Source organism: Melanotaenia boesemani, chromosome 12 (assembly GCF_017639745.1).
Source record: "Melanotaenia boesemani isolate fMelBoe1 chromosome 12, fMelBoe1.pri, whole genome shotgun sequence".
NCBI lineage: Eukaryota > Metazoa > Chordata > Actinopteri > Atheriniformes > Melanotaeniidae > Melanotaenia > Melanotaenia boesemani.
The window spans coordinates 17,778,012-17,803,730 of record NC_055693.1 but is presented as its reverse complement, the minus strand read 5'-3'; the positions used below and the strand labels follow the sequence as shown (position 1 = coordinate 17,803,730).

The following is a 25,719-nucleotide window of genomic DNA, read 5'->3' as shown; positions in this document are numbered from 1 at the left end:
AAGAAACAACTGTTGTTATTTATTTATTTTACCTTGATTTAACCAGGTAGTCCCATGACACTACTGTCTCTTTTATGAGGGAAACAAAGATTTATTACATATGTTTGTTTTTTCTTTAATGCACATTTTTTTCTATAAAGATTTAAGCTTGGACTTGGTATGCATAAAGTAAAGGATTGTCCCATATTGTCAAATCAAAGCATATTTTTTTCTTCTGCTATAAAAAGAACACAAAAATTATGTGGGCATGATATATACATTACACACATTTATTTTTCAGGAAGGTCAGTGTGTTGATCTAATATGTTAGTACTAATAAACTTTCTGAAATTACTCAAATTTATTACAGAATAGATTAAAGCCTAAAGAAAAGTGAAACAACTTCTTAAAAAACAAACATAAACAAAAAGATGATAGATAGATAGATAGATAGATAGATAGATAGATAGATAGATAGATAGATAGATAGATAGATAGATAGATAGATAGATAGATAGATAGATGGGTAGATAGATAGATAGATAGATAGATAGATAGATAGATAGATAGATAGATAGATAGATAGATAGATAGATAGATAGACAGACAGATAGATAGATAGATAGATAGATAGATGTTCTTATAGCACAGTCTTAAAACAAATGACTAAAATTAAATTTAAAAGATTGCACCAGCTAAATGAAACTGCTGTGCAGTTAACAAGTGACAGAGCAACAATAAACAATATTAATTGCTTTGTATTTATAGTCTTCTTTCCCTGAAATAGACGCGCCATTAAATATGCCCTCATCAAGTTGAAGGTGACGTCAGGTGGCCCGCAGACCTCACGTTGATAAGCAGGAGCCTGCTGTTCCTCTTTAGTCCAGCAGGAGGCGCTGTTGTCATCGGTTTGAGGACAGGAAATGTTCGGTTGGTGCTGTCCAAACTTGTGCAACCAGTAAAAAGCTCAGCGGACAAAGTGAAGAAATCAGAAGCGAAACGACGTCACACGTGATTTTTCCCGGAACTCTGACCTGTTTTTGAAGTTTTCTCGTGCCCGGCGCCACCTGCAGCAACGACGTGCTGCGCTGAAGCCTCAAACAGAACTCTGGATGTCGGTATGTATGTTTATAACTTCATAAGAAGCGTAAAAGTAACAAACTTCAGTTCACATACTGGTAGTGAAAAGGCTCATAAGTTGCTTATAACTGACACCGCGCATAAATGTTGGACTGCTGAGTGAGACGTTTATAAATGTGTGGTTAGGCCTATTGCTTATATAACCATCACTATTAATAATCTAATCTATTGATAAAGCATTGATTTTAGTGTTGTCAGTGCACTCTTGTGGTTATAGTCAACACAGGTATTGTTTATACATCATTGGCAGAAAAGTTACTCAACATGTCATGTTGGCTTTGAAGATGTAAAAGAGTGATTTCAGTTTCTTTTAGCATTTATTACAATAACTGTCTGTTTGACATATGTTTATCAGATATTAATGTTAAAGTGCATAGCTGCAGCATTGTTTGCTATGAGGTGAGAAGCTGGCTGCAAAGACTTGAGGAGTGCTACCATATCCCAGGAACACTGGCTGCTTGAGTGGTCAGCAATAGTTTGGGGGGGGTCGGGCTACTGAGCAAATTGCTTTGATGCTAAGTATAACAGGAATACAAGTAAATCAGCAGAAAGTAGTGGCTCCCCTCTGTGACAATGGAGGCATTTCCCACTGTGATGGATAGTAATCCCAATGAAGACCAAGGTAACGGCCTTTTAAAAGCTGTAATTGCTCCGCTGTAAAATGGGGAAACCCAGGGACAATAACAGACCTACAATTTCCTGTAATGATGGATTTCTGTCTTTCCTTTTTTTTTTTTTTTTCTTTTTTTTTTTTTTTTTTACAAGATGCTCTTTATGCTGTTACAGACAAACAAGGGATGTGAGAATCAGTCCGTGTGGATTCTGCTTTGGCAGCTCTCAGCTCTTAGTCTTGGCATACACACACAACATAATGTTTGGCCTCAACATGAGCTGAAAGAGCTCAATTTTTTTTAGCTAAAAAGATAAAGAAAATGTGAGGATCACTCTATGTTTTTGTATCAAAACAGTTGGAGACAGTTTTTTAATGATGATTTCTTTTTTCAAACCATCCCTGTTTGTGGCCTTACTTGTGCCAAACACAACAGACCCTGCTGGAATAGTCTGTGACTGTTGATGCATGGCTCCAGCATACCAGGCATGCCAGTGTGCTTATACAAGCAGAAAAATTAACTCTAAGCTTTTTGCTCAGTGGTATTGATGAGTACTGTAAGTGGAAAATGAAGCAGATACAAATACACAGGCAGCGACTTTTCATCAAGGTAGGACTGAACCCAACTTGCCTCTTGTCCTGTGCTTCCCCCTCAGAAGCTGGATCGGAGACTAGCTTCATTATGAGATGTCTCCCAGCGCGTCTTTCGTGCAGATCAAGTTCGATGACATCCACTTCTATGAGAACTGTGGCGGCGGCAGCTTTGGTAGCGTGTACCGAGCCAGGTGGATATCCCAAGACAAAGAGGTGGCGGTGAAAAAATTGCTCAAGATTGAAAATGAGGTAGGAGTCATAATTGCCTTGGCTTTTCTTATACTTTTTAATTGTCAGTGTAGTAATCATTTTAATTACCACCTCATTTAGCTGGATGTGGTGACTTCTCTACCCATCACTCATGGTCATTATACTCCCCCACTCTGAGAAGTGTGCTGCAAAAAGAAGCATCTTTGCTAAATGAAAGAATGTATTTGGCCCAATTATAGCAGACTCCTCTTGAAATCCCTCTGAAAGCGCAGGCCCATTGTCTTAAAAACAAAAAAGAATTATCTCTGAAATAATTTCAGGGAAATTGTGCTGCATTTGTTGGCCTTTCGACCTTTAGAAAATTATTCATAGTTTCTTTTATGAAATTGTGAAAGATCACAGATATTCATTCAACTTTCCTCAAGTGTTGGGAGTGATGATTGTTCAGTGAAAATGATAATTTAACCGTTTCAAATTGAACCAATTGTTCCTTTAATTATAGTGTTTGGTTACAATTACATGAACTCAGTCTGTCAGGTTTCTGTTCATTCAAGAAATGGTTTCAAATAAAACTTTTTTTTTTGCTAAATATATATGTCAATAGGTCTTTGTATGTGAATTCAGCTTCATCTTAATTCAATTCACAAGAAATCAAATCTTCCAGATGATCTTTTTTAAAAAGGTAACGCAATGCTCGTATTTCAACAGAATGTGGTCAAGCTCGCTGTATACATAGTTCATTACATCGTGCCTATAATATCCAAGGATTTAGTCCTATTCCCATTAAGCTGTTTCAGTCTCTGTAGCTTTAAGTATCTTGCAACTTTCTGGAAGAAAGCTCTAAGATGTTTTTAGCTAATGTCTAATATAGAACCATGTAGTTTTAGTTTCAAACAGACTAACAAAGAACTGGTTCTAGGCCTCAATAACTGCCTCTATGATGGCACAAATTCTTTATGAGGCCAGAGTAAAGAGCCACTTATGTTGGGGGCAGGGGTGGGATTATGGAGACCAACCTAAAATGCTGTGACTGCCATGTTTAAAAATCCACTGCTAGTGTAGCGCCTTGCTTAAATATTGTGAATACTTAGCATGAACAGAGAAATTTGCTCTTGTTCTCTTTGTTTCATACTTCAAGAGAGCTTCGAATGTGATGGTGTGGCGATGTGCGCAGGGCACCTCATTTTCCTGCCGTTTCATGTTTTAAATAATTACAATGAAACTTTAGCAGATTTTCTCAGTAACGATGGCTCATCCAGCGTCCATCTTGCATCCTACCTGTACTGTGAGACCTGTCCAGCCAGTAAAAGCCAGTCTGATGTGGGCTCTTGTCTTATCTCTCTTTTTCTCTCTTTCTTTTCCTCTCTGCTTCTGATGATGTCCCCATGCACTTCTTTGCTGAATCAGCCACTGTGTGTGTTCAAAACAGCTCATGTATGACGTGGTACATGAAGCGAAACTCAGCTGAAACGTCACACCATGTTCCTGAAAGAAAAATTTGTGAAATGCGTTTTTTCAAATGTCGCTGTGGCATCACACAAGTCAGGAACACGAGTTTTAAGGCCGGAAAGTTACAAAGTGCAGCTGTAATGTTGCCCGTCCTGTTTACTTCCCAGTGTGCTGCATGGAGCAACATTTACAATAACTGTTTTTCAGCAGCAATTACAACAAAAGTTTTAGGCTAAATTCACAAACATTCGGGTGTTTTAATCATTTTCTGCTGCTGCTCTTATAGCACCTTTTGCTTGTGCAATTTCTAAAAACAGGTAAGTATTTGGAATTGCTGATCATCATTGTCATGTTTTAAACAGTATTCATTAACTCCGATCTGTGAAAATCAGCTGTTTTATCAATAACAGAAGAAAGTTATTGAAGAGAAATTAAAAGAGGTGTGGCTCTGCAGCGGCTCTCAGGCTGCTAACCAAACCAGGTTTTAGCTGCTTCTTTATTAAACCGACTTAAGTCCTGAAACAACACTGGAATGGCTTTGGTTAAAAAGGAGTTGTGGAGAACGTGGGTAGAATGAAGTAGGGCTCTACATGTTTGGCAGCTAAAGCAGAAGTAAATATTGAAAATGCAGTTAACATGTAAACACTTAAACTTTTGAAAGAGGCAACACAGTAGCTTGATGATATTTTATAGCATCTCTGAATTTATTTGCACATATACCCCATGCTAACAGCTCACTAAGTTTAGGTTGGATTATAGCATAAAAGACTGAAAACACTGTAATAATTTCTGTTGGCTAGCATGACAGCTTTGACATAATGTTGGCCTGTGTGTGAATGATATAAACTAATAACATTAACTACTTAGCTGAACAATGTGCTAACATTAAAGGCCCACTACTGCTGTGGCGACACTGCCATAAATTTTATAGTAAAATTATTAAAATAGTCTAATATTTCTAAAAAAAAATAAAGCAGCTTCATGGCCAACAATGGTTGTGCAAAATTTTTTAAGTGATGAATTGGACACCAGGCATTTCAAGAGAATACAGCATGCACAGGTAGAGTCATTGTTAATACATTTAAACTTAGCACCATATACTGGATTATTTATATCTATCACAAGTCGTATCACCATTGCAATATTTTATAATTATATTGCATGTTCCTAATATCATATGGTCTTAGTTGGAGCATCACAACCTCACAGAAGTCATAACATCCCATAAAGATGCTTTGTTTCTGAATATGTGCTGTGTGGTTTAGGGTATGTTGGTATTTACTGTATAAACAACACCTACAGGTGCTTTAGAGTATAGAAAACCCATGAAAATCTTACTTAGCATTAGCATGATTTGGGACCTTTAATTTCTTGGTAATGTACAATGTTTGATCTTGCATCAGTATAATTAAATGCATTACTAGATTTGTTTTTTCTAGAGGCATCTGCCTAAAATCATCATGTCATGACAGCTACTTGATTAATCATTTAATGCAATTTATAACAAAATTTTTATTTTCTCTCCTATTTTGTGTTTTGTGCTAAATTAGCTGAATGAACTTGCTGTTTTAGTACTTTTTTACTTTGATTCTACCATGAAAAAGTTATGCTTCCTTCTTCTGTGTGTTCATTACTCAGGCCGAAATCCTCAGTGTCCTCAGCCACCGTAACATCATTCAGTTTTATGGAGCAGTTGTTGAAGCTCCAAACTATGGAATCGTCACTGGTAAGTTTTTATAAATGAGAATGGTCTTTTTTTTCCATGTGAAAACAGTAAACAGGAGAGAAGCTGTTGTAGAAAATGCCCTAGCTGAATGTATTTTGTAGCAGTTGCAGTTTGTAAAACACTGAATGAAGCAGTGGTTTCTATGGAAACATTGACGAAAGCCAGAGGCTTCAGGAAGGTGTATATATTCACTCAGTAGTTGTGTACCTTTTTGTTTGTTTTTTTATGCATGCTTGTAGAGTTTGTGAAGATGTAAACTATAGAAAAAAAGGGACCAGTCGTGTCTTTGCTCAAACCTTTACCCAGTAGGTAATATGGCTACACTATTATTATATATACTGTATATTGAAAAGTAAATAGTTGTGAGTTTATTTATTGGTTCTCAATGACACTGCAGAGATGGGTCAAATGCAGAACCTAAAATAAATAATAATAATAATTATTATTAATAATAATGATGCTTAAGTGATATAGAGAATAAATTGCAATGATTCGGCTGATTCAGATGTCATATTTAACTAATATTAGTTTAAAATGAGAGCTCACAGGCAAGAAAGTCACTTTGTTTAACACTTTTTAACCGAGTTACAGCTGCAGCAACCCGACAGTACACTGCAAGCAGGTCAGCCTGGGTATAAATGTTAGGCTGTGTTTCACGGGATTCGTTTGCTCACTCTGCACCAAGGCCTGAGCTTCTGAGATTCTTTGGGAGAACAAGCAAACACAAAGAAATGTTTATGATATTCAGGAATTACTGTATGTTTGGAAACCAAGTGTCCTCGCAACCCCTTCATATTTTTAACGTCTCCTCAGTGTTAAAAAGTCCGCTCTGTTTAGGAAGCATGCTGTGAATGAAAAATGTAACAGTCCCACTTACTTAAAGCTTTATCTCCTCACATCAAGGTTCAAATGCTGCAGCTAAAACACATGAAAATGTCAGCATTATTCTGCAGTCGCAGGTCCTCAACAGCTTTTAAAAACTAACATAAATGCAATTCCTGATCTGACTGATTGACCGTAAATATATAAAATATTTTGTTATTCTCATTGCGACATGCAAATTGAAGTTTCAGTGACATATAGAAATTGCAAATGAAAAAAGAACAATTTCAGGTAAATTTTAGGATTTTTCCCTCTTCTTTCTTTTTTTTTTCTGTGGACAAAGTGAGGATGCTCAAATAAGCACACAAACACACCTGACACCAACAAAGTTATGGCTACTACCTAAAAGAAAAAAAGATCAATAGAGAATGCGCACAGACATAATCAGCGCACAGAATCATGGGAAGAATCTCCATTTTGGGTGTACCCGCTGTCTATTTACATCGGTTCAGCAGTGGCTCTTGTCTTTTTCATCTCCGTCTTTTTCCGAATTTCTGATGATTGTTTCATACTGTAATTTTTTTCTCACGTTGTGTCCTCGGCTGCAGCAGCATGTTCGAAATCAGCGCACAAAAAGGAAATTAACTAGTGGATTTTCATCCTCTGTTTCCATCTTGAAGGCAGTGCGGTGATCAATACATCCCAGAAAACAGTGAACTTCTGCAGAAACCTTTCCAGGTGGTGTGCTTCTAGCTGACCGTGGGTTGGATATAAAGGACAGTTTGGGTTTTATGTGCACAGAAGTAAAGATGGGTACATCTACGCATCAGCTATTTCATTGTTCTTGTAATAAATAAAAATACTCCCTCATATTTTTCATATTGTTACTGTTTTAAATGCAGCCATGAAAATTTAATGATCGGTAGTTTTTACATTCATTGCGGATGTGGGAACGTAGACCAAAAGCAGGGTAAACACCAACTTCTGAGACTGAAAAAGGTGTCAATGCATCTAAACCTGAACTTCATTCTCTGTTCAGCTGATTGTGATGATCTAAATTATTAATAATTAGTGTTTCTGCATTGTACCGACTCTTCACCTCTCTTGTAAGCTTATCGCAGTGAGGACGTTTCTTTTTGGTGTGTTTTAAACATGTTTTGAAAGAAAGCCGTGGTGACGTCACGTGTGCATTCTCTATAAAAGCAATGCAGTGAACAGATTGTAACTGTAAAAGCTTCTGTTGGTTGTCATCATACAAAAGAAAACAAAGCATCTGGAAAGACAGTCTTACTAGAGAAATCACCTTCCTCATACCAACTTCCATAAAAGCAGCTTTAAAAATACCAGGGGGGGGGGGGTGGTGTCTCATGCCTTAAAGATTTCACACTGTTGCATAACTTTCTCTGTTGCAAAGCTTACAGAGACTATTTAACTATTACACTGAAATCTTATTAAATTAAAAGAATTTTCAGTGAGTACAGTAATCTCATTAAAACCTGCTGAAATCACGGTGTCATTTTTGGGAAAGTGGGGCATGGTGGCAGAAAGACCTTTTTTATATTCCTGGAAGGACTTCCTAATCGCAGCATAGATTTCTTGGAAGAGCCGGGAATGTCTCTCTAGCTGCTGAGCTACAGTTTGATATGGTTGGACCTCTGGCCCCTTGTGACTTTACACAGATTATATGCTAAAGGTTTCTTTTATCTCTTAGGAAGAATGGTACTTTATGAAATGTTTCATAATCTGTGCTCTTTTTTTTATTTTATTTTTTTTACTAATAATAAAGAAAAATGCAATAAAACAATCAGAAATCAGTCATAAATGTGAGCAGAGAAAAAACAACTTCTGACATCCTCCACTGAGCTGTGAGACAGAAAGTCTTGTTGCCAAGGAGCTAGCGGGTGTCTCTGTTTATCGAGGCAGAATCTAATTAACACCAGAAAAATAAAAAAAGTGTTTATGGTCATTATAAATTTCCTCTATGTTGACACACAGCATTAATCCTGGATGTTTCCTCTTTCTACTATCTATCTCAGAGAGCCGTTTGTCTCTGTTGACATGCAGGACTTTAACAATATCTCCTTCACTCAGCAGCCTCATAAACCTGATGAATTGTGGGGAGTTATCTTTTCAGGGTTAAGGTACATTTGTCTGTTTTACTGTTCTGGTTATTCTCTTTTTGTTTCACATGAAACTCGACACTGAACTGAAATGAAAGTGCAATTTACAACCGAGCCAACTCTGGTTGTGATTTTATCGATGGAATGTGGATCTACTTCAGGTGATCCACATTCCATGCAGGTCTCCGCTCCATTTTCACCGGTCAAGTCACACTTTTTTGAATCTGCATCATGTTGATTCTGCTTTAACACAAGTAAAAAAGACCCCATGAAATCCAGGCCTGTAATAATAAAAACCTTTGGTGTGTTTTATGATGGTAAATTAGGCTTCTGTCTTGGTGCCTGCTTATGTTTACTGTACTGTATAGAGATATGATTAGGTTATTATGCACAAACAGAGCCTTCCTGCTGCTTGAGCTCCTCCTTGTTTAGCTTTATTTAGGTACTTTACAAAATAGTTTTTGTCTACATATTGAGGAAATTTTGCCAGTTCTACATATCTTTCATTTACAGAGTTTTTTTTTTTTTTTTTTTTTTACCAAAGCTTTGTTTTTATGTCTTGAACAATCTTGTGGAACAGATTCTGCAGAGGGGTGCATGATTGTCAAGTGTTATTCACCGCTAATGGTTCATTAGCGATGTGCAAGTAAAACCTTTGAAAACAGAACAGAAAGATCATTCCTCTGTGTTATAGAGATATGAGAATGTGACGAACTTGTCCAGAAGGGACGAGAAGCATCGATCCACAGCAAGCCAGTTACAGCAGGGATATTTCCATATGCTAGGATTCTGTCAGATAGCCTATGATTTGGACTAATTTAATTTTCTTACATGATTTCATGTTTTCCTCACACAAATTACACTTGTATGTGCAATGTTTGACTAATAAAAGTGAGATATCACTTTTCACTCTTCTCTACATGTTATTTATTTATTCTAGTTATTAATAACGGCCACTAACACCATGCTATATTTTTGTCCTTCTTTAGAGTATGCCAGCGGTGGCTCACTGTATGATTATCTGTCGAGTGATGAAAGTGAGGAGATGGACATGGGACAGATCATGACTTGGGCTGCAGAGATTGCCAGAGGTAAATATGAGATTTTTTTAAACGGTATGTCCTTGATCATAAATCTAAAAGGCTGCATTCATTCCTGACTTTTAGTAACAAAGCCTTTTCTTTCATTGAAATGACCATCTACCATAAACAGTAACAATACCTGAGACTTTACTATTCAGGTCAATAAAGCATGAATAGTAGTCTGTAGCTGTGTCCCAATTCAACTTCATCGGCTACATGTGTCAAAGCGCTGTCCCTCTGAATCCAACCCGCACTCTGTTTGGCATGTAGCCACTTCGTAGCCTATGTAGTCTGTGCACTCTGAAGTGTAGACCCTGAATGCGACGTCCATTAGCTGTGAGTTCTGCGTGGTAGTTGAGGTTGCCATGGCGATACTAAGTGTAACATTCCATCTGAATGAGACTGAAAATTCACTAAAACTTTGTTTCATACTGCTGCTGCTGCTAAGAGAAAAAAATGTAACTCCTAATGACGAGGTTTTACCGCACTCACATGTGTGACATTTCTGTTTCTGGGACATAAAATGTGAACAAATTAGCAAGTTATATCCTGCTGTCATTTTGTCTTAGACTCTGGAAGTTGGGTGTTCTGTCATTTCAAGGTAGCATAAAAAGTGTAAGTCTAGTGGCTTAGGTAAAAACAGTGAGTTGATATGCAGATTTTCTAAAATATATATAAAAAATAATAATGGATTAGATTTATGTTGCACTGCAATAAATTATTTATTCCCTTGACATTCATACGTAGGGTGGTAAGCTACATGTGTACGCACTTAAGGAAACATGGCAGCCAATTTGCACCAGTGGCCTCTCCCACCACTACCGAACATCCATACACATGCAGTGCCGACACTGGAGGCAAGGAATATGAAGTGCCTTGCCCAAGGCAAGAAACTGGGATAAAATGAGATTCAAACCATCAACATTTTAGTTTCTGCTTGACCACCGGATCCACGGGCAACTCAGATTAAGCTTGTAGAGTAAAAACTGTTGATGGCATGGCAGGTCCAAACGAAAATTAGATTTTCTTTTGTCCGCTCCCAGTCTGTTGAACATCTTTTAAACTGAAGCTGTGAAAATTTTCTGCATTTATGTTGAATAGAAATGTTTTGTTCAATATTGTCATGAAAAGTATGCAATGCATGTCTAGCAAAAATCATTGCCATAGCAGCAATGTGGACCTAGTTCTTTTTTATATATACTGTATATTTTTCCCTGTTTTTTATATACATATAAAATATTAATAAATAAATAACGAATGCAAATTCTTTCTTTCTATTTTTTTTATTTACATTAACATGTTATAGGTTGGTGCTTTACAGTATTTCCCATCCATAATAATGTTAATCCTGTGATTGTGTCTTGATTACAGCTGGTTATATCTTCATTTACTTATTTAATTTTTAATGTTTTTGGTTGTAAGTTGTTTACTGTTTGCAGGTTGGCTGAAGCAGGTTAATTCAGAGAAGTTTTACTTTTCAGATTTCTGCCAATATACAGTATGCAGAGGGTTTTGTCAAAATGAAACTTGGCATATAGTGAATTTCTACCTGACAATCTTCTTATTTCTGCTTTAGGGATGCACTATTTGCACACAGAAGCCCCTGTTAAGGTGATCCACAGAGACCTAAAATCCAGAAATGGTAACTGAATTAATCTCTTAATACAGATTAAAACATGACCAAAATTAATAATTGCACAATATAAATACTGCATATATATGTATGTACCCATATGTATCTGTATATTTTAATTCAACTTTTAAAACTCTTTTTCACTTCTTTTCAGTTGTTTTGACTGCTAACAAAATTCTAAAGGTAGGTTTCAAATGCATCTTTCTCTCATACAGAAACAAGAGGATAAACTAAATCTGTAATGTAAAATTTTAATCAAATTAATCATAATTAATCATCAACTATGCCTGTTTTTACTGTATTGTATCAACAAAAAGAGCAAGTCATTGCTTTCAAAAATTTAATATTACTTGACTTTTACTTGGGTTTTTCTTTTTTACATTAGATTATCTAATTTGTGCCCCCCTTTTCTTGGCCAGTGCCCCAGCCTGGCCCCCCATCAAAAATTTTCTAGACTGGTCCCTGCATAGCTGAATTATAAATCCTTTCTACCTCATGTCAACTGCTTTGTTAGTGAAGGGTCCTGCTCTGATTTATATCTTAGAACATGTTTATAATTTCTCTCATTACATTCATGGCTTCTAAATGATGAGACCTGTGTCTCCAACATCTGCACAGATGTCGTCCCCTTGCTCTCACTAGATATCTGAACTTGATCTATCTTCCAACACGTGTGCATGGCTGTCTTATGACTAGTATATTTTTATAGATGTGTCATGAAAGTGTGGTGGATCAGGGTGGGGATAAGGGTGCGTTAATACAGTTTAAAACATTCAACCCAATTAATTACATAAATTAGTTACCGCTGTTAATGCGTTATTGTTTACAGTCTTACTAAAATTATAATATTTTATTACAGATTCAGAACTTTAAATAAAAGTAATGTTTTTTATTTGTAGTACACAGACAAGAGAAGCCAGGGAGTTACTCTACATGCACAGGACGTTATTGACAGTGTTTTCATTGAGCTTTTTAAAGGTGCCTTTGTGGTTTCGGTTAAGAGAAAAGAGACTTGATGTAGATAAAGAAAGCAATTCTGTCATTTCTGGCTTGGTTATAAAAGGGATGTGGTCTAACCACAGTCCTGATCTTTTTATACTTGGTTCTTGCATGATCATGCACCTTCAGCAGCAAGGACCTACTCTACAGACCACTGGTTGAATTTGTCATACCTTAAAACCTCACTCTTTTCCTCCTCTATGATATTTTTACTTTTTATATTTATCCAAAACACATAGGTCTTACCTTTGAGTCAGGTTCTTTTTAAATATTGATATTATTTAATGAATTATTTGTAAGGCTGTCGCTGCATTTTTATTGTTTTTTTATGGCCTAAATGACATGATTGTAGCTTAGGGGGTTATTTATCTTTGTGGCATTTTCTACTTAACTGTGAAATGAAGATAAAATGTGCTTTGCTTTTGTGATTGTTGTAAATTCATTCATAAAAACATAAAGTAAATTTGTGAATAACATGTTTTTATAGATATTCAACTAAATATTTTGACTTACTTGCAACATTTGTCTCGTTTCTCTCCTCTTCACCTCAGATCTGTGATTTTGGAGCATCTAAGTTCTTGACCCACACGACACACATGTCCTTAGTGGGCACGTTTCCTTGGATGGCTCCAGAGGTGATCCAAAGCTTCCCTGTGTCTGAAACATGTGACGCCTTCTCCTATGGTGTGGTGAGTGAAGGAGCGGAAACGTACGACTCGAATGTTGTAACTAATTTGTCAGTTTAAAATCACTGTTTTAGCAGTTACATTTTGAAAGGGCTGTGGCCTCTTTAAGAGACTTGTAGAGCCAAATTGCTGCCAATTGAGGGCAGTAACAGAAACATGTTGGACAGTCCGAGCTCAGTGCTGCTCTTGGTTGTGTTGGTGCCGTTGTGTTTAGTCTTGCCCTGCTGTGAAAAACACACAATCTGTTATGCGCAAAGATCTTCCTTGTAGTGGCATAAAGTTAAACATTCTTTTCTTTGCAACCTAATGTTGAAAGATCACTCATTATGATAGTAATCATTGGTCACACCAGTTTATTAGTAACAGGCTTTATTATTTATTACTTTGGTTTTGATTTTATGGGGTGTAGGTGATTATGTTCTCTGTATACCACGTGGGTTTTGACCGACACTGGCTCATCCAGAAGATTAAGATATACACCTGTTGCACTTAAAAGTGAAATTGCACCTAAGTCCATCATGGCCGCCAGCACTAGTCCTACCGACATTTTCATCTTCTCTGTGCTTAAGTGGACAAAAGCATCAGCTCTGACCTTTGCAGAATTACAACTTCTTAGAAACATACTCTCTCTGTCATTTGGCTTGGAAGTTACTGAGTGGACTAAAAGTAGCCTGAAAATAGAAATAGTTACGACACATTTTCTGGTACAAGATGCAAAATTATTGGGCATTAACAAAAAGTATCTTTCCTCATATCTTTGAGCCATTTTAGAACTTAAAAGGCAGTGTGTGTGGTTGTAGTGTTTTAGTTTATTTTCTGCAAATATTAGCAAGTTGAAGCATGTATAACAAAACAGTTATTCTTTTAGTTAAGTGCTTACATGTAACAACAGGTAGTTGGTTAGAAATCCTAAAATCCATAGCCAAATATGTGCTAGTATGTTGGAGATTATGAGCTGATGTAAAATGAATGACGTTCATTGTTACCTATTGGACATTGTGAACAATGCAGCACAGGCTGTGACAGAAAAAAAACTACAGTATCTAAGTTTTTAACACATTATTTGTTTTTAATTCCTTAAAGGCGGAAGAAAATTAAATTAGTTCACTATGTTAAAAAAAATAATACACATCAGGTAGAACTGGTTAGTTGTCTTCCTCCTGAATGCTGTTGCTCCTACTTGTTGCTTTCTGTTTCTACTCAGCATCTTAAATGAATAAGGTGCAACCTGTTTGGGTTTAAGTGATCAAATGAGTTGCTGTACCCTGTGCTACAATTTCCTGGCAATTATTTAGCAAAATAATGGCTTAAACAGGCACAATGTCACATTTGTGTCAACAGGTGGACTCATACATTTAGTCATTTATTTTTAGATGGCATATAAGTTGGGAAAAAAAGATATTTATAGAGGTAATGTTCTGACATTCTGGCTCTTCTGTGACAGGTACTCTGGGAAATGCTCACCCGTGAGATACCCTTCAAAGGCCTAGAAGGCCTGCAAGTGGCCTGGCTCGTAGTGGAGAAGAACGAGGTATTTAACTGCCTGTTTACATTTATAGAGTCATTATTGTTCAGATAAGAAATTACATGGATCCTGGAAGCATTTTTTTAAACACATTACAAAGTCTTACAAAGTTAAAGGCATTACTTTTAAGTAGAAAATTCAAAAATCTGTCAGTTAAATATGAAGCTGGAGCCAGGAGACTGTTAGCTTAGCAGAAAGAGGGGAAAACACTGACTGCATGACAAAACAAGGATGTCTTATGTCAGAACTAAGGCTGTCAAAAATAACACGTTAACGGCAGTAACTAATTTATGTAATTAATTGTGTTAATATTTTGAATGAAATTAACACACCTAACAAAGTAGTTGACATGGTAGTGGTAGAAAGGATTTAAACTTTAGCTATGCAGGTGGATTGCCATTTTGTTGACATACTACAGTAAAAAGCCCATTTCAGGCATAGTTGTGAATGATGATTAATCATGATTAATTAATTTGTAAGCTGTGATTAATCTGATCATTTTTTGTAATCATTTGACAGCCTTAGTCAAAACATAATCTCTCAGCCTCAAAAGTATGTTCTAAATATTAATCGAGAATGTAGCATCCAAGTTAACACGTGGACACACTGCTAGCTAACTGCTTGCTAGCTCATGTTTGTACAGTAGTTCTGGCTGCATGATTCAGCAGTTCTGAATTAAAACATGTTTCTGCCTGAAGATGAGATGTTTCACCAGCTGCAAATATTTGGGCCATTATGAAATGGAAAATGCAGCAAAGAAAACAGAGGCTCGTTTTCCAGCTAGAATCCTATGTCAGAGAAAAGAGTGTTTTTCATAGAGGAAGGGATGCTGCTCATTGGTAAACATGGCCGACTTTTTTGGAGATGCATGGCTGGCATAAAATTACTTTTGACTCATTTCAAGATTCGCAAAATGTTTTCAAGAAATAGTGAATTGCTTTTTGCCTTTAGTTGTGAATGGAAAACAGTTATATTCTATAAGAGAATTGGAAATTATTGCATTCTGGTTTTATATATACACTACCGTTCAAAAGTTTGGGGTCACTTCCCTTTAGAATACCATGGCAAAGTGACCCCAAACTTTTGAACGGTAGTGTACCCTACACAGTATCCAAGTGTTTTTTTTTTTATTAGGGGCATAGTTTTCATAATGCTGAAGCAGTGCTGTTCAGGATCATTTGTATTTCAGAGGTTAACCATACCAAGTGGCTGCCCTCCCAGCTTTGCTAAACTCATGAGAAAGTGCTGGGCAACAGAACCAAAGGTCTGTTACTTTTACATCCAAATCTACAATATACTCTGTGTGTTTTCATGTCAATCATATACAGAGTAAATGTTTTTTATATTCATATAGGAAAGGCCTATGTTTAAGCAGATCCTGTCTACTCTGGAGTCTATGTCTAAAGACAGCCAACTTCCTCAACAGTGCAACTCTTTCCTTCACAACAAGGCTGAATGGAGGTAATGTGATCAGCTATTCTCAACAGGCAGTAAATGTATTTATAACACTATTTTCTCACCAATATACTGCCTCAGCCTAAGGAAATGTGCAACTGTTTTCAAAGGATGATGTGAAATGTAGCTGATGGGGGCCGTGAAGCGCAAGAAAGAACTTGAGTTTGTGCATATAGATCCTTAATAATTACACTGATAGCTACATAAAGACATGAAAACCCCCAAAGAATGATCCATCTGGATATACTTCCTCTCTTTACCCATAAGACCCTAAAAATAATCACCATCTTTTTCAAGTAGAAGTGTTTAATTGGCCTGTATGAGCAGCTGGAGGTTTGGTAATGTTCAGCACAGCCTGAGTCTCAGCTGTCACTTTATTCTCTATCTGCCTCTCTGTGGGCCTTGTCTGTGCTCAGAGTTTTTTTTTTTCTTTCTCTCAGAAGTTGTGCTGGTGGCATCATGTCCAGGCAGCCATCTGCACGTGGAGCAGGTTGGAGTGAATTTCACTTCTGGAAAACAGAAAGTCGAAATGTGTAACACAGAAAGCTCAAGAAGTTTACAGGATGCTGGGGAAGGAAAAAGCTTATGGCTGATCAAAACATGAGGCAGCTCTAATAGACATGATACAGAAGTGTTGACTGGTGCAGATGATTTGTTGCACTTGTGTTATGCTCATTACCCAGAAACAGACAGCAAACAGTGCAGGACATTTGTTATCCACCTCCAGCTTTAGCTTATTGAGGTCCGAATTCCACATCCCTCCTATTTTACCTGTTCATTTGTCACCACCAAATGCTATTTATTAGTGCAGCTTTGAGTGGATTTGAAAGATTTTCACGTGTTCATATGAAGAAACAATGGCTATCAAAGGCTTTTCGGGAAAGTGGGAAGCAAAATAATTCATTATTTGCAAGGTCAAGCGGAAACTGTTGTAGGTGGGAATCTTTTTGATAGAGGAATTAGAGGACCAGGAAGAGCAGGGCTTGGCCTTCCTGCCTGGGCTACACTCTGCATGTGTTTGTGAGAAAAAGGGTGGGATATTTTGTCAAGGGCTGAAGTTCAGCATACATTTTCACAATACACAACGCAGCTCCACCTGCTGGATAAAACAAACTTCCCTAACAAAAGGCAAGGATGTGTAGGCAAGGATATGTAACCCATATAACTGTTCAAAGTCTAATGGAAATCCTGAAGTCCAAGATTGAATTTCGGCTAAGTACTTTTTGTTTTCATGAGTTTTTAGGTGTTTATGCAGGGTCTTAAATGTTTTTTTGTTTTGTTTTTTTTAAATCATCACTTAGCTTTAGCAAAAGGCAGGTTCTAGTCGATCCTGTGTAAACTTTGTAAAATACAATCAATGAAATATTTTTAACCTTATCTTAAAGTTGGAGAAATGAAAACTGGATTTTAGGATCATCACATGTTGCACCTTGATTTAGTTTTCTAAACTTGCTGAATTCCCCAAAAACTGTTCTACTACTGTGTATAAACTTTAGATCTTATAGCAACTTTTACCTAGAGGGGATATTGTTTTGAGTGAATTGTAAAAGGAATTCTGTATAAAACATGTTGCAACAGGGTGGATGACATTGAATGCTGTTGCCTGGACAGCAGGGGGAAGGATGTAAACAGTGGTTGTGTAGAAGATTTGAGAGTTTGTGTTGCAGATGTTGCCCCATATCAAATAGTTAATACGCAGTTTGATTTTTTTAGCCTATGCAGTTCCTTTTTCTCTATCATACATACCCTCACACACCAATGAAAATAGAGGCACATTCATGGAGGTCTTTGCAGACTTCTGACCAGGATCATTTGAATGTCAATTAGTCAGCAATCATCTGCTGCTAAATCTTAAACTGCAGTAAATACTCATAAAGTCGTTTTTCTAAAGCCGAATAGCTTTTGCTATGCTTTGAGCATGGCGGTAAGGAAGTCAGAAAATAAAAAATAAAACTGATGGTTGATGATTTTGCATTTAAGAAGAAAAATCCAGATAAAGCCCATCTTAAAATTTGACTTTGCTCTATTGCTGTGTTCTGAAGGTGTGAGATTGAAGCTACACTTGAGAGGCTGAAGAAGCTGGAGAGAGACCTGAGCACCAAAGAGCAGGAGCTGAAGGAGCGAGAGCGGCGTCTGAAGATGTGGGAGCGCAAACTCATTGAACAGTCCAACAGCCCAGTGAGTCCCTTGTTATGTCCTCTTCACTTTAGTCCACCTTCACCTGCAGCACAACTGTGCCACGGTCAAGTGGCCACTACAGCTGCACTGCATCAGCTTTATTATACTGTAGCTGTGTTTCTTGTTTTTTTTTTTTTTCCAGTAGCACTGAAGGATAGAAATTCTTTTTTGAATATGAAGTGGGAACAGGAAAGCAGTGAGAGGGAGGATGAGTGCCCAGTCTCTGAAAGGCGGTTCATGTTTTGCTGTGGTTTGTTTCATTTTTTTATTTTGCATGCCCAAAAATTGAAGTGCAACATCCCTAAGACTTCACATGAGGCCAGAAGGCAGTTAAAAACTGCTCCTGAATGTCTTATATTTTAATTTACTCATCTGTTAAGTATTTCCTTGGTTTAATATTATGTTAGAAAGTAGTAATAAAGCCATACGTCATAGCCTACTCCAGCTTTTATCTTGCTTCATCAAACAATCAAAAACTCAAAAGATACTTGACTTGTAGAAATTTGTTATCAGTGCATTAGAAAATGAAATTAATTAGTTTGCTAATCACTACAGTCTCTTTTCCAGCAATCTGTAACCACAAGTTATTTACCTCAAAAATGGTTTGAAACTGAAACCTGTGCTTCTTTTTTCTTCTCTTCCCCTCTGTGTATTTTTCTGTTCTTTAATCAGTGTGTATAGACTTTAGTTTGTCCACTTGTCTGCACTTCATTTTGTGGTTTAAAACTAATCCTTTACTTCATTTTCTTTTCTGTGTTTTCTTCTCCATTCTCTCTTTTCCTTTACCCCTCATCATCCCCGCTCTCCTCTTGTGTGTGCCTTTCAGCTCTTCTCACCTGTGACAAAAAAGATAAGCGCTAAGTCGTTCTACCGTTTTGAGACGGAGGAATCAAACAGTTCACAGATGTCATGTCAGATCACAGCCTCCAGTAATAAGGAGGTGAATCTGCACACCGTGATGAAAGGCTTTGAGGACATGGTGTTGTCGCCCTGCACTCTGTTATACAGGCCAACATGCGGGCCAAGCAGAACTCTTCCAGGTCGAGCTGTGTCAGAAATGGACACAAAAAATCTACGTGGCTTGGGGGATGGGACACTTCTCTGGATGAATGAACTCTTGCATGACTGGTGATGCTACAGCTGCATCTGTGTTCCCAGTTAATGCATTATTGATGTGGAAGCACAACTGCTTGTTAAGTCATGTTGTTAATTATGTTATACTTTTATTAATCATTACTTTGCCAAACCATAACACATACTACCTTCTGCTTTGTGAGCTGTTTGCATGCTGCACACGCAACACAGGCACAATTATTGAATATATTTTAAACCTTCCACCTGTGGATATTATAGATGTCAGCTACTGTAAGCCTAATGTTGGGAATGTATAGTGGCCTGCTGTGAAGAAAGAGCCAAGAGCCGGTTGCTTAGAGAAGGCCAGGCTTTCATGATGAAGTGACATTTTGCTGACATTAAGATTGGCCAATTTGTTCTGGATGTGGTGCAGTTGTTGAGACGCAGTCTCTTACCAGGATGGAAAAGTACTTCTTTTTCTTTTCCTTTTTTCTTTTTTGACTGACCTCAGTTCAAAACAGTCGGAGAAGGATTTTTCTGTGTGACTGTCAGCTTCATTCTCTCATTTTGTGTTTTAGCCTACTTTTCAAAGTTTCTACGAAATAGTTTACAAAATAGATTTTAAAAGACTCATTTCCTTCTATAGAAAAGTACACCGTTACGCAATATGGTCTAGCTCAGGAGTGGCCAGCGTCGGTCCTCGAGAGCCACAATCCTGCAGGTTTTCCAAATTTCCCTGCTCCAGCACACCTGACTCAAATTAAATGGATCCAGCAGCTATAAGAATCTGAACAATGACTCATTAGTTTAAGTCAGGGAATTTTGGAAAAACCTGCAGGATTGTGGCTCTCGAGGACCAACGCTGGCCAACCCTGGTCTAGCTGAACATTAGCCTAAACACCTGCACTTTACAATATCATATAAGCATTAGTGTTCACTTAGGTATTACACTTCATTTGGGGGAAGGACATGCTTCCTCAAGCAAAGCCCATTAAATTGTCCTTTTCTCTTGTTATAATCAGTCTGTCTCATGAGGATGTAATCCTCTGTATTCCTGTGTTGTTGCTTGTTAGCACTAATATTCCAGTTCAAACATTGTTAACACTCTTGTGGCATCCAGCCTCAGGCGTTATTAGACTAAACATATCAATTCAACCAGGCACTCATCTGTCAAAAAATATACAGACACTTGAGGCTCCCCAAAAAGTTCAACTTGCAAACTTATTTCTTTTAGCTTCTGCTAAATCATAGCTACTTTTTATGTGATTTATTTTCCTGTGTTCTTTGTAATTGTTTTGATAAATTACCTGCTTTTAACATTTTTACAAATCTGCTTTTTTCCCATGCATTTCTTTTTCTTTTACTTTTTATATTTGACCAGTCACTAAGGAACAAATGTTATGGCTTAATTGTTGTGTTATATTATTACTACTATTACAATAATGTTAAATATATTGCTTTACGTGGTGTTTTTGTCGAGTCTTTTCTTTTTACGTGAACATCATACCACTTCATAATGCCCATTATCTGTGGCTTGGTTACCCATCATCCACTTAGTCCACATGGGGGCAGAATTGTGTGAACTAATCTCAGCTCAGTTTATTTCCTCCTGCAGATTGCACACACAAATCCTGAAAAAAACAACTATATTCCCAAATTTGATATTTATGTTAATTTTGTGAATACCATCAGTCTCATTGAGAGATGCACAGCTGCTCATTTGTGAAAGTGTCTTTTAAACGTATATGCAGTCTTTCCAGTCACACTGGAGCAGTGGAGAGCTGCTGTAGTGGTGATTGGCTTTATGGGGCGGTCACCTGAACTGTAATGTATGGCAGAGACAGCTGGCTAAAGCTGGCGTCTAGTTTATGATCTGAGCTACTACAGGATGACCAGAAGAATACAGTGTATGAAGACCACTATTTCATTTAACCACCTTTTCTTCAAGTTTGCATTTCATTATTTCTGTCAGCATGCTACACATGCACACCCACTGTCTATTTATCATCCACATTCTCACTGTTTCTCTGTAGTTGCTGCCCACCCTTGATATATACACCTGGACAGAGGAGCATGTGGTCAGTATTGTATTTTTTTTTTCTAATTTTAACTTTCATGCAAAGTGATACCACTTCTATTAAACTAACACATTGCTATTTGATCGCTACAGTATTTCTGGATGCAGCAGTTATTTGGTACAGGTTTGTCCCTTTCTTTTTTGGAATAGTTCAGACTTTCTCAGACTTTGTGGTTATTTAAATAATTTCCTCTTGTTTTTTTAGGGCATGGTACATGTGACATGCAGCTTTACGCTGACCTGTTCAAAGACAATCACATCACTGGAAAGAGGTTGCTGCTTCTTACAGAAAACGACATGCGAGACATGGGGGTCAAGTCCAAAGGCCACGCCATGCACCTTAAGGTAAAATACAGTTTGTCATTGCAGATGATTTTTAACCCTTATTTGCAGGATAAGTTCTTAGCTGACTAGTATTTGGAATTACCAAAAATATTAATGAGGATTTTCTGTTTTGCAGGCTGAAATTGAAAAGCTAGCCAATGATTACCTTGGGTTAGTCCACTTCCCACCACTGCTGAAGGTATGAAGCTTCCTCTCTATCTTTGGGAAGTGTTATTGGTTTTGTGCTCACATTTGACCACTTTTCTTCCTGGAAGGATGAGCTGGAAAAGGAGGTGGAGCAAAGTAAAACCGTAAATCTGGAGCTGGTGTTTGGGTACCACTGGAAACCAGGAACAGGAAAGTTTGTAAGTTTATAAAGACACACACTCAAATAATGACTCCAACATATCCTGGAGCTGTGAGCATCATTGGTTCTGTGAAACCAACAATTAATGGATATCACAAAGAAACACTGCATCAACTTTGAACATTTTGGTAATAATGGATGCTTTCTCAGCCTGCTGCTTCGAAAGCTGTTAGTTCTGAGGATTCATGGCAGCGGCTGTTATACTGGCCATTGAAGACATCACTAGACATGTATTAAACCAGGCAAATAAACATTTCATTTTCAGCCTTGTATCACATCCACCTCGACTTGCTCACAGCCCTTTGTTAGGGTCTCAAACTGTGGAGAAAGGGTGGCTCTTCACTTGCTGTTTGAATTTAATCAAAAATAGCCCATTTAGCCAGAAGTCATTTTCTTTTAAAAGGCAAACGTTATTTAATCTTTCAGCTGTTCATTGTCCCATCATAAATAGTCCTCTTTCAGTGTGTTCGGCAGGGCTGAAACGAGCCTGCTAATTGCCTCCCATTTCTTCTGACATGTGGTGGTTTAGTGGGTAGAAAACACAGCAGGGAGAAGGAAACAGGAGGCTGAGAAAATGAGAGCTAATTATTTTCCCCTGCCTGGTGTCAGGTTCCGTGTCAGCCTTGTTTTTACAAACTGGAAGGTTTTTTGCACTAAATAAAACAAACCCGCACTGCTTTTTTTTTTCTTTGCCCCTCTTTGCTGGCGATGTCATGGAAGCAGCTGCACTTCTCAAAGACAAAATGAGGGCCTGCGATTGTGCGGCCACCATCTGACAGCCACTGAGGGTCCCCTACTAATGAGGATATCACCGTGCAGCCAAGTGAAAGGTGCTGAATTATGTATGAGTTGTCATTAGACGCACTCGGGTCCTAGGCATCATTACCAGACATTGTTTCTGCTGGAGTGATTAGACTAGCATGGACCTGGGAGCCCCAGTGCGACTGTCCAGGGCCGACACCAGGCCAGCAAAGGGCCACTGGTGTGTTTCTGAGCCAGAGGCTTGCTGAAGCTTCCGCTTTGAGCTATTTCCAGCCCCTGGGGACGATGAAGGAGAGGTCGAAGGCTCCTCAGACGAGTGTGTTAGTGCCACTCCTCTGATGTCTCTCTCTGTGATCCCTACACAATGGATTGGCCTGTGGCACAGACCCAGCGTGGCTAAGCAGTGACCTGTGGCTTCATGGGCAGCTCTTAGGGATTGAAGGAATCATTACTGCTTTGTCAGCATTCAGTATGCAGAAGGAGAGGGCTGGGGGATATTCGTGTCTCCCAATATGAAGTGCAGTCTGTAGTAGTTCATGTGAAAAAGAATGATTTTACCCCTTTTACATAAAAAAAAACAAACGCACTAAGAAATAAATTCTAATTCTGCTGAACATCCCTTCAATGTTTTGTATTTACAAAAAAAAATCTCATTGCATTGTTTGGCATTTTTCTCAAGAGGTGGAGATTAGAAATTGTGTTTGATAAAACTTACATTTTCTGTTCCTACCCACTGTTCGAGGTTTTGTGGCTGGTTACCTGCCACTGCTATTGAACTACCTGTAGGTTGTGCTGTTGGTTTATGTTCAAGTTTAAGACATTTCCTCTTTTACAGAATAGTGTAATTATAAACTTTTTTGAACACTTTCCAGTAGTTTTTGACTTGAACAGAGCTACATTATCTCACTGTTAACTCTTTATTTGCCAGGACTGCAAATGGAAAATGTACATGGAACTTGATGGAGATGACGTAGCCATGACCTACATTAAAGATGTTGTCTTTAATGCCAACCGACAGGATGTGGAAATCCTGCGGATGACTAAGGTGTCGCCAGATAAAATAACTGCTAATTGCTTTTTGCTTATATCCCATTTTCTTTTAAATTGCTAAATGCCTGACATTAATGTTTTAATTTCACTTCCAAGACTGTTGTGTTGTCATTGCTGCAGGCTGATTTTTTCTTAACTTTCTAATGTTTTTATGTTGCAGCCACCTTTTGTAATGGATAAATGGATTGTTGGACTACAGCAGAACCAGAAAGTGGACTACACTGTCAATTATGAGGTGAACCATCACAAAATAAAATGTACACATCATCTCTAAGATACAATAATTAAGTCCTGAGTGCCAGTTCTATGTTTTCACACCAAATACCATTTAACCTCCCATCCCTTCCACTTCACATTTCAGAATGATGTCAAGTCACCAAAGTCTACCAGACACAGCTGCCTGGTAGAGTGGAGTGTCAGTAGTTTACAAGATGAAATCAAGACTGTGGCGTTGGTCATAGAAACAGCTCAAGCTAATGTAGACTGGAACCCTGGAGACAAAACAAACCGTGGTATTTTTCTTTCAATTTTTTAAGTTATACTGTCTTTTTTTTTTAGACTATTATTACTTTTGGGGTATTTTTTTTTTAACTGAGATACAATTCATATTTTCTGTTTTTAGATATTGATCCAACATGGATGCACAATGTTAAGCAGAGGCAGATGATGAACCAAAACTCACAGCAGCAGACTGCTCCTCTGACCAGCTCTGATGCCCGCACTCTGCCTCAGTTCCTCTCTGCGCATGAAAGCCAAGGGTTTTCTTATGCTGCAGCTGTGCGCCGCTCTCCAAACCGCCTCCATGTGTCTCCCTGGACTGACTCTCGCAGCACCTCTCCAACTACCAGCCTGTCGGCCAAACTCTCACCGCTCAGTCTGGGGTCGAAAGGCAGCAGTCCCTCCAGCACTACGTCAGAGAGCACCTTAGAGCGAGAGCGCCCACGCAGTGCTGGAGCTTTATTCAGTGATCGCAGAGGCAGCTACTTTGGCAACACATTAGCGGTGGGAGGGGGGCATGGTAGGGGGCAATCATGGACCAATCATAGAGGAAGCCATATTTATAATAAAACCAGCAAAACCTCACGACAGCCAGGGAGGCCTCGATCTAACAGTTACAGTGTCACACAACAGAACCGCCCACCAATGATACCGGGTATCCTCTCTGTGACAGGAAACCCCAGTGAGGAAAAAGAGGGGAGCAAAGCCAGCGATGGAGGGTGGATTAAAGTGGAACGTCAGAAAAGATCACCACGTCAGGACAATAAACAAGTGAAAGGTCGACCAAGGAGAGGGGGCAGGGGAGGGCGTGGTGCAGGTGGAAGAACTTGATGTGGGCCACGAGCGAGCTGACAGCTTCTCATGTTGAACATGCACTGAAAAGCTTTTACATATTAATTATATCCACAGACATGCTCAAAAAATTAACTGCTTGTTGTGAGAGAATAATAATCATGTCTGATGTATATGTGTATTTGACCTTCTGTTTTTTGTTTTATTTTTTAAATCTGGCTCTTTTTAAAATGAGTCCATATGCTCAGAATGTATTTATTATTATCAGATATTTCTGTCAGTTACTCATTACATTTGCTAAATGACAGCTGACATCCACTGCTATAGTTGCATTTAAAAAATACTATTTAACTGCCTTTTTCACAAGTAGTACCAAGATAAAATAAACATTTTCCAGTCTCTTTATCCGTGTCTCTGTTTGCAGAGTTTTTTAAACAGATAGCATATTTTTACTCATCCTGAAATGCACCATCTATTTGTTGCATGGCCCATGCAGGCCATACTTTTCCATTTTAATCAACTTTATCAAAGGAAATCTTCACATGTTCTTGTTAAAGTAACTCATCT

At 38.0% G+C, this 25,719-nt stretch overlaps 1 protein-coding gene across 1 annotated transcript; it reads left to right on the top strand.

The window, feature by feature from the left end:
• Positions 1-924: 924 nt before the first annotated feature.
• zak (sterile alpha motif and leucine zipper containing kinase AZK) lies at positions 925-25,553 on the top strand. The gene is made up of 20 exons (XM_042002356.1): positions 925-1,097; positions 2,386-2,572; positions 5,621-5,708; positions 9,640-9,741; positions 11,309-11,374; positions 11,520-11,548; positions 12,916-13,053; positions 14,495-14,581; positions 15,765-15,839; positions 15,930-16,036; positions 18,073-18,208; positions 21,316-21,360; positions 21,453-21,483; positions 21,565-21,704; positions 21,820-21,882; positions 21,959-22,048; positions 23,741-23,857; positions 24,023-24,097; positions 24,224-24,374; positions 24,485-25,553. Exons 2-20 carry the CDS (start codon positions 2,417-2,419, stop codon positions 25,189-25,191), a joined length of 2,403 nt encoding a protein of 800 aa, XP_041858290.1. The 5' UTR covers positions 925-1,097; positions 2,386-2,416; the 3' UTR covers positions 25,192-25,553.
• The last annotated feature ends 166 nt before the right edge of the window (positions 25,554-25,719 follow it).

Coding starts and splice junctions, on each gene's coding strand:
- zak (XM_042002356.1), top strand. CDS start 2,417: ATGTCTCCCAGCGCGTCTTTCGTGCAGATCAAGTTCGATGACATCCAC. Junction 15,840..15,929: donor GCTGGGCAACAGAACCAAAG/GTCTGTTACTTT, acceptor ATATTCATATAG/GAAAGGCCTATGTTTAAGCA. Junction 18,209..21,315: donor TTGAACAGTCCAACAGCCCA/GTGAGTCCCTTG, acceptor GTTTCTCTGTAG/TTGCTGCCCACCCTTGATAT.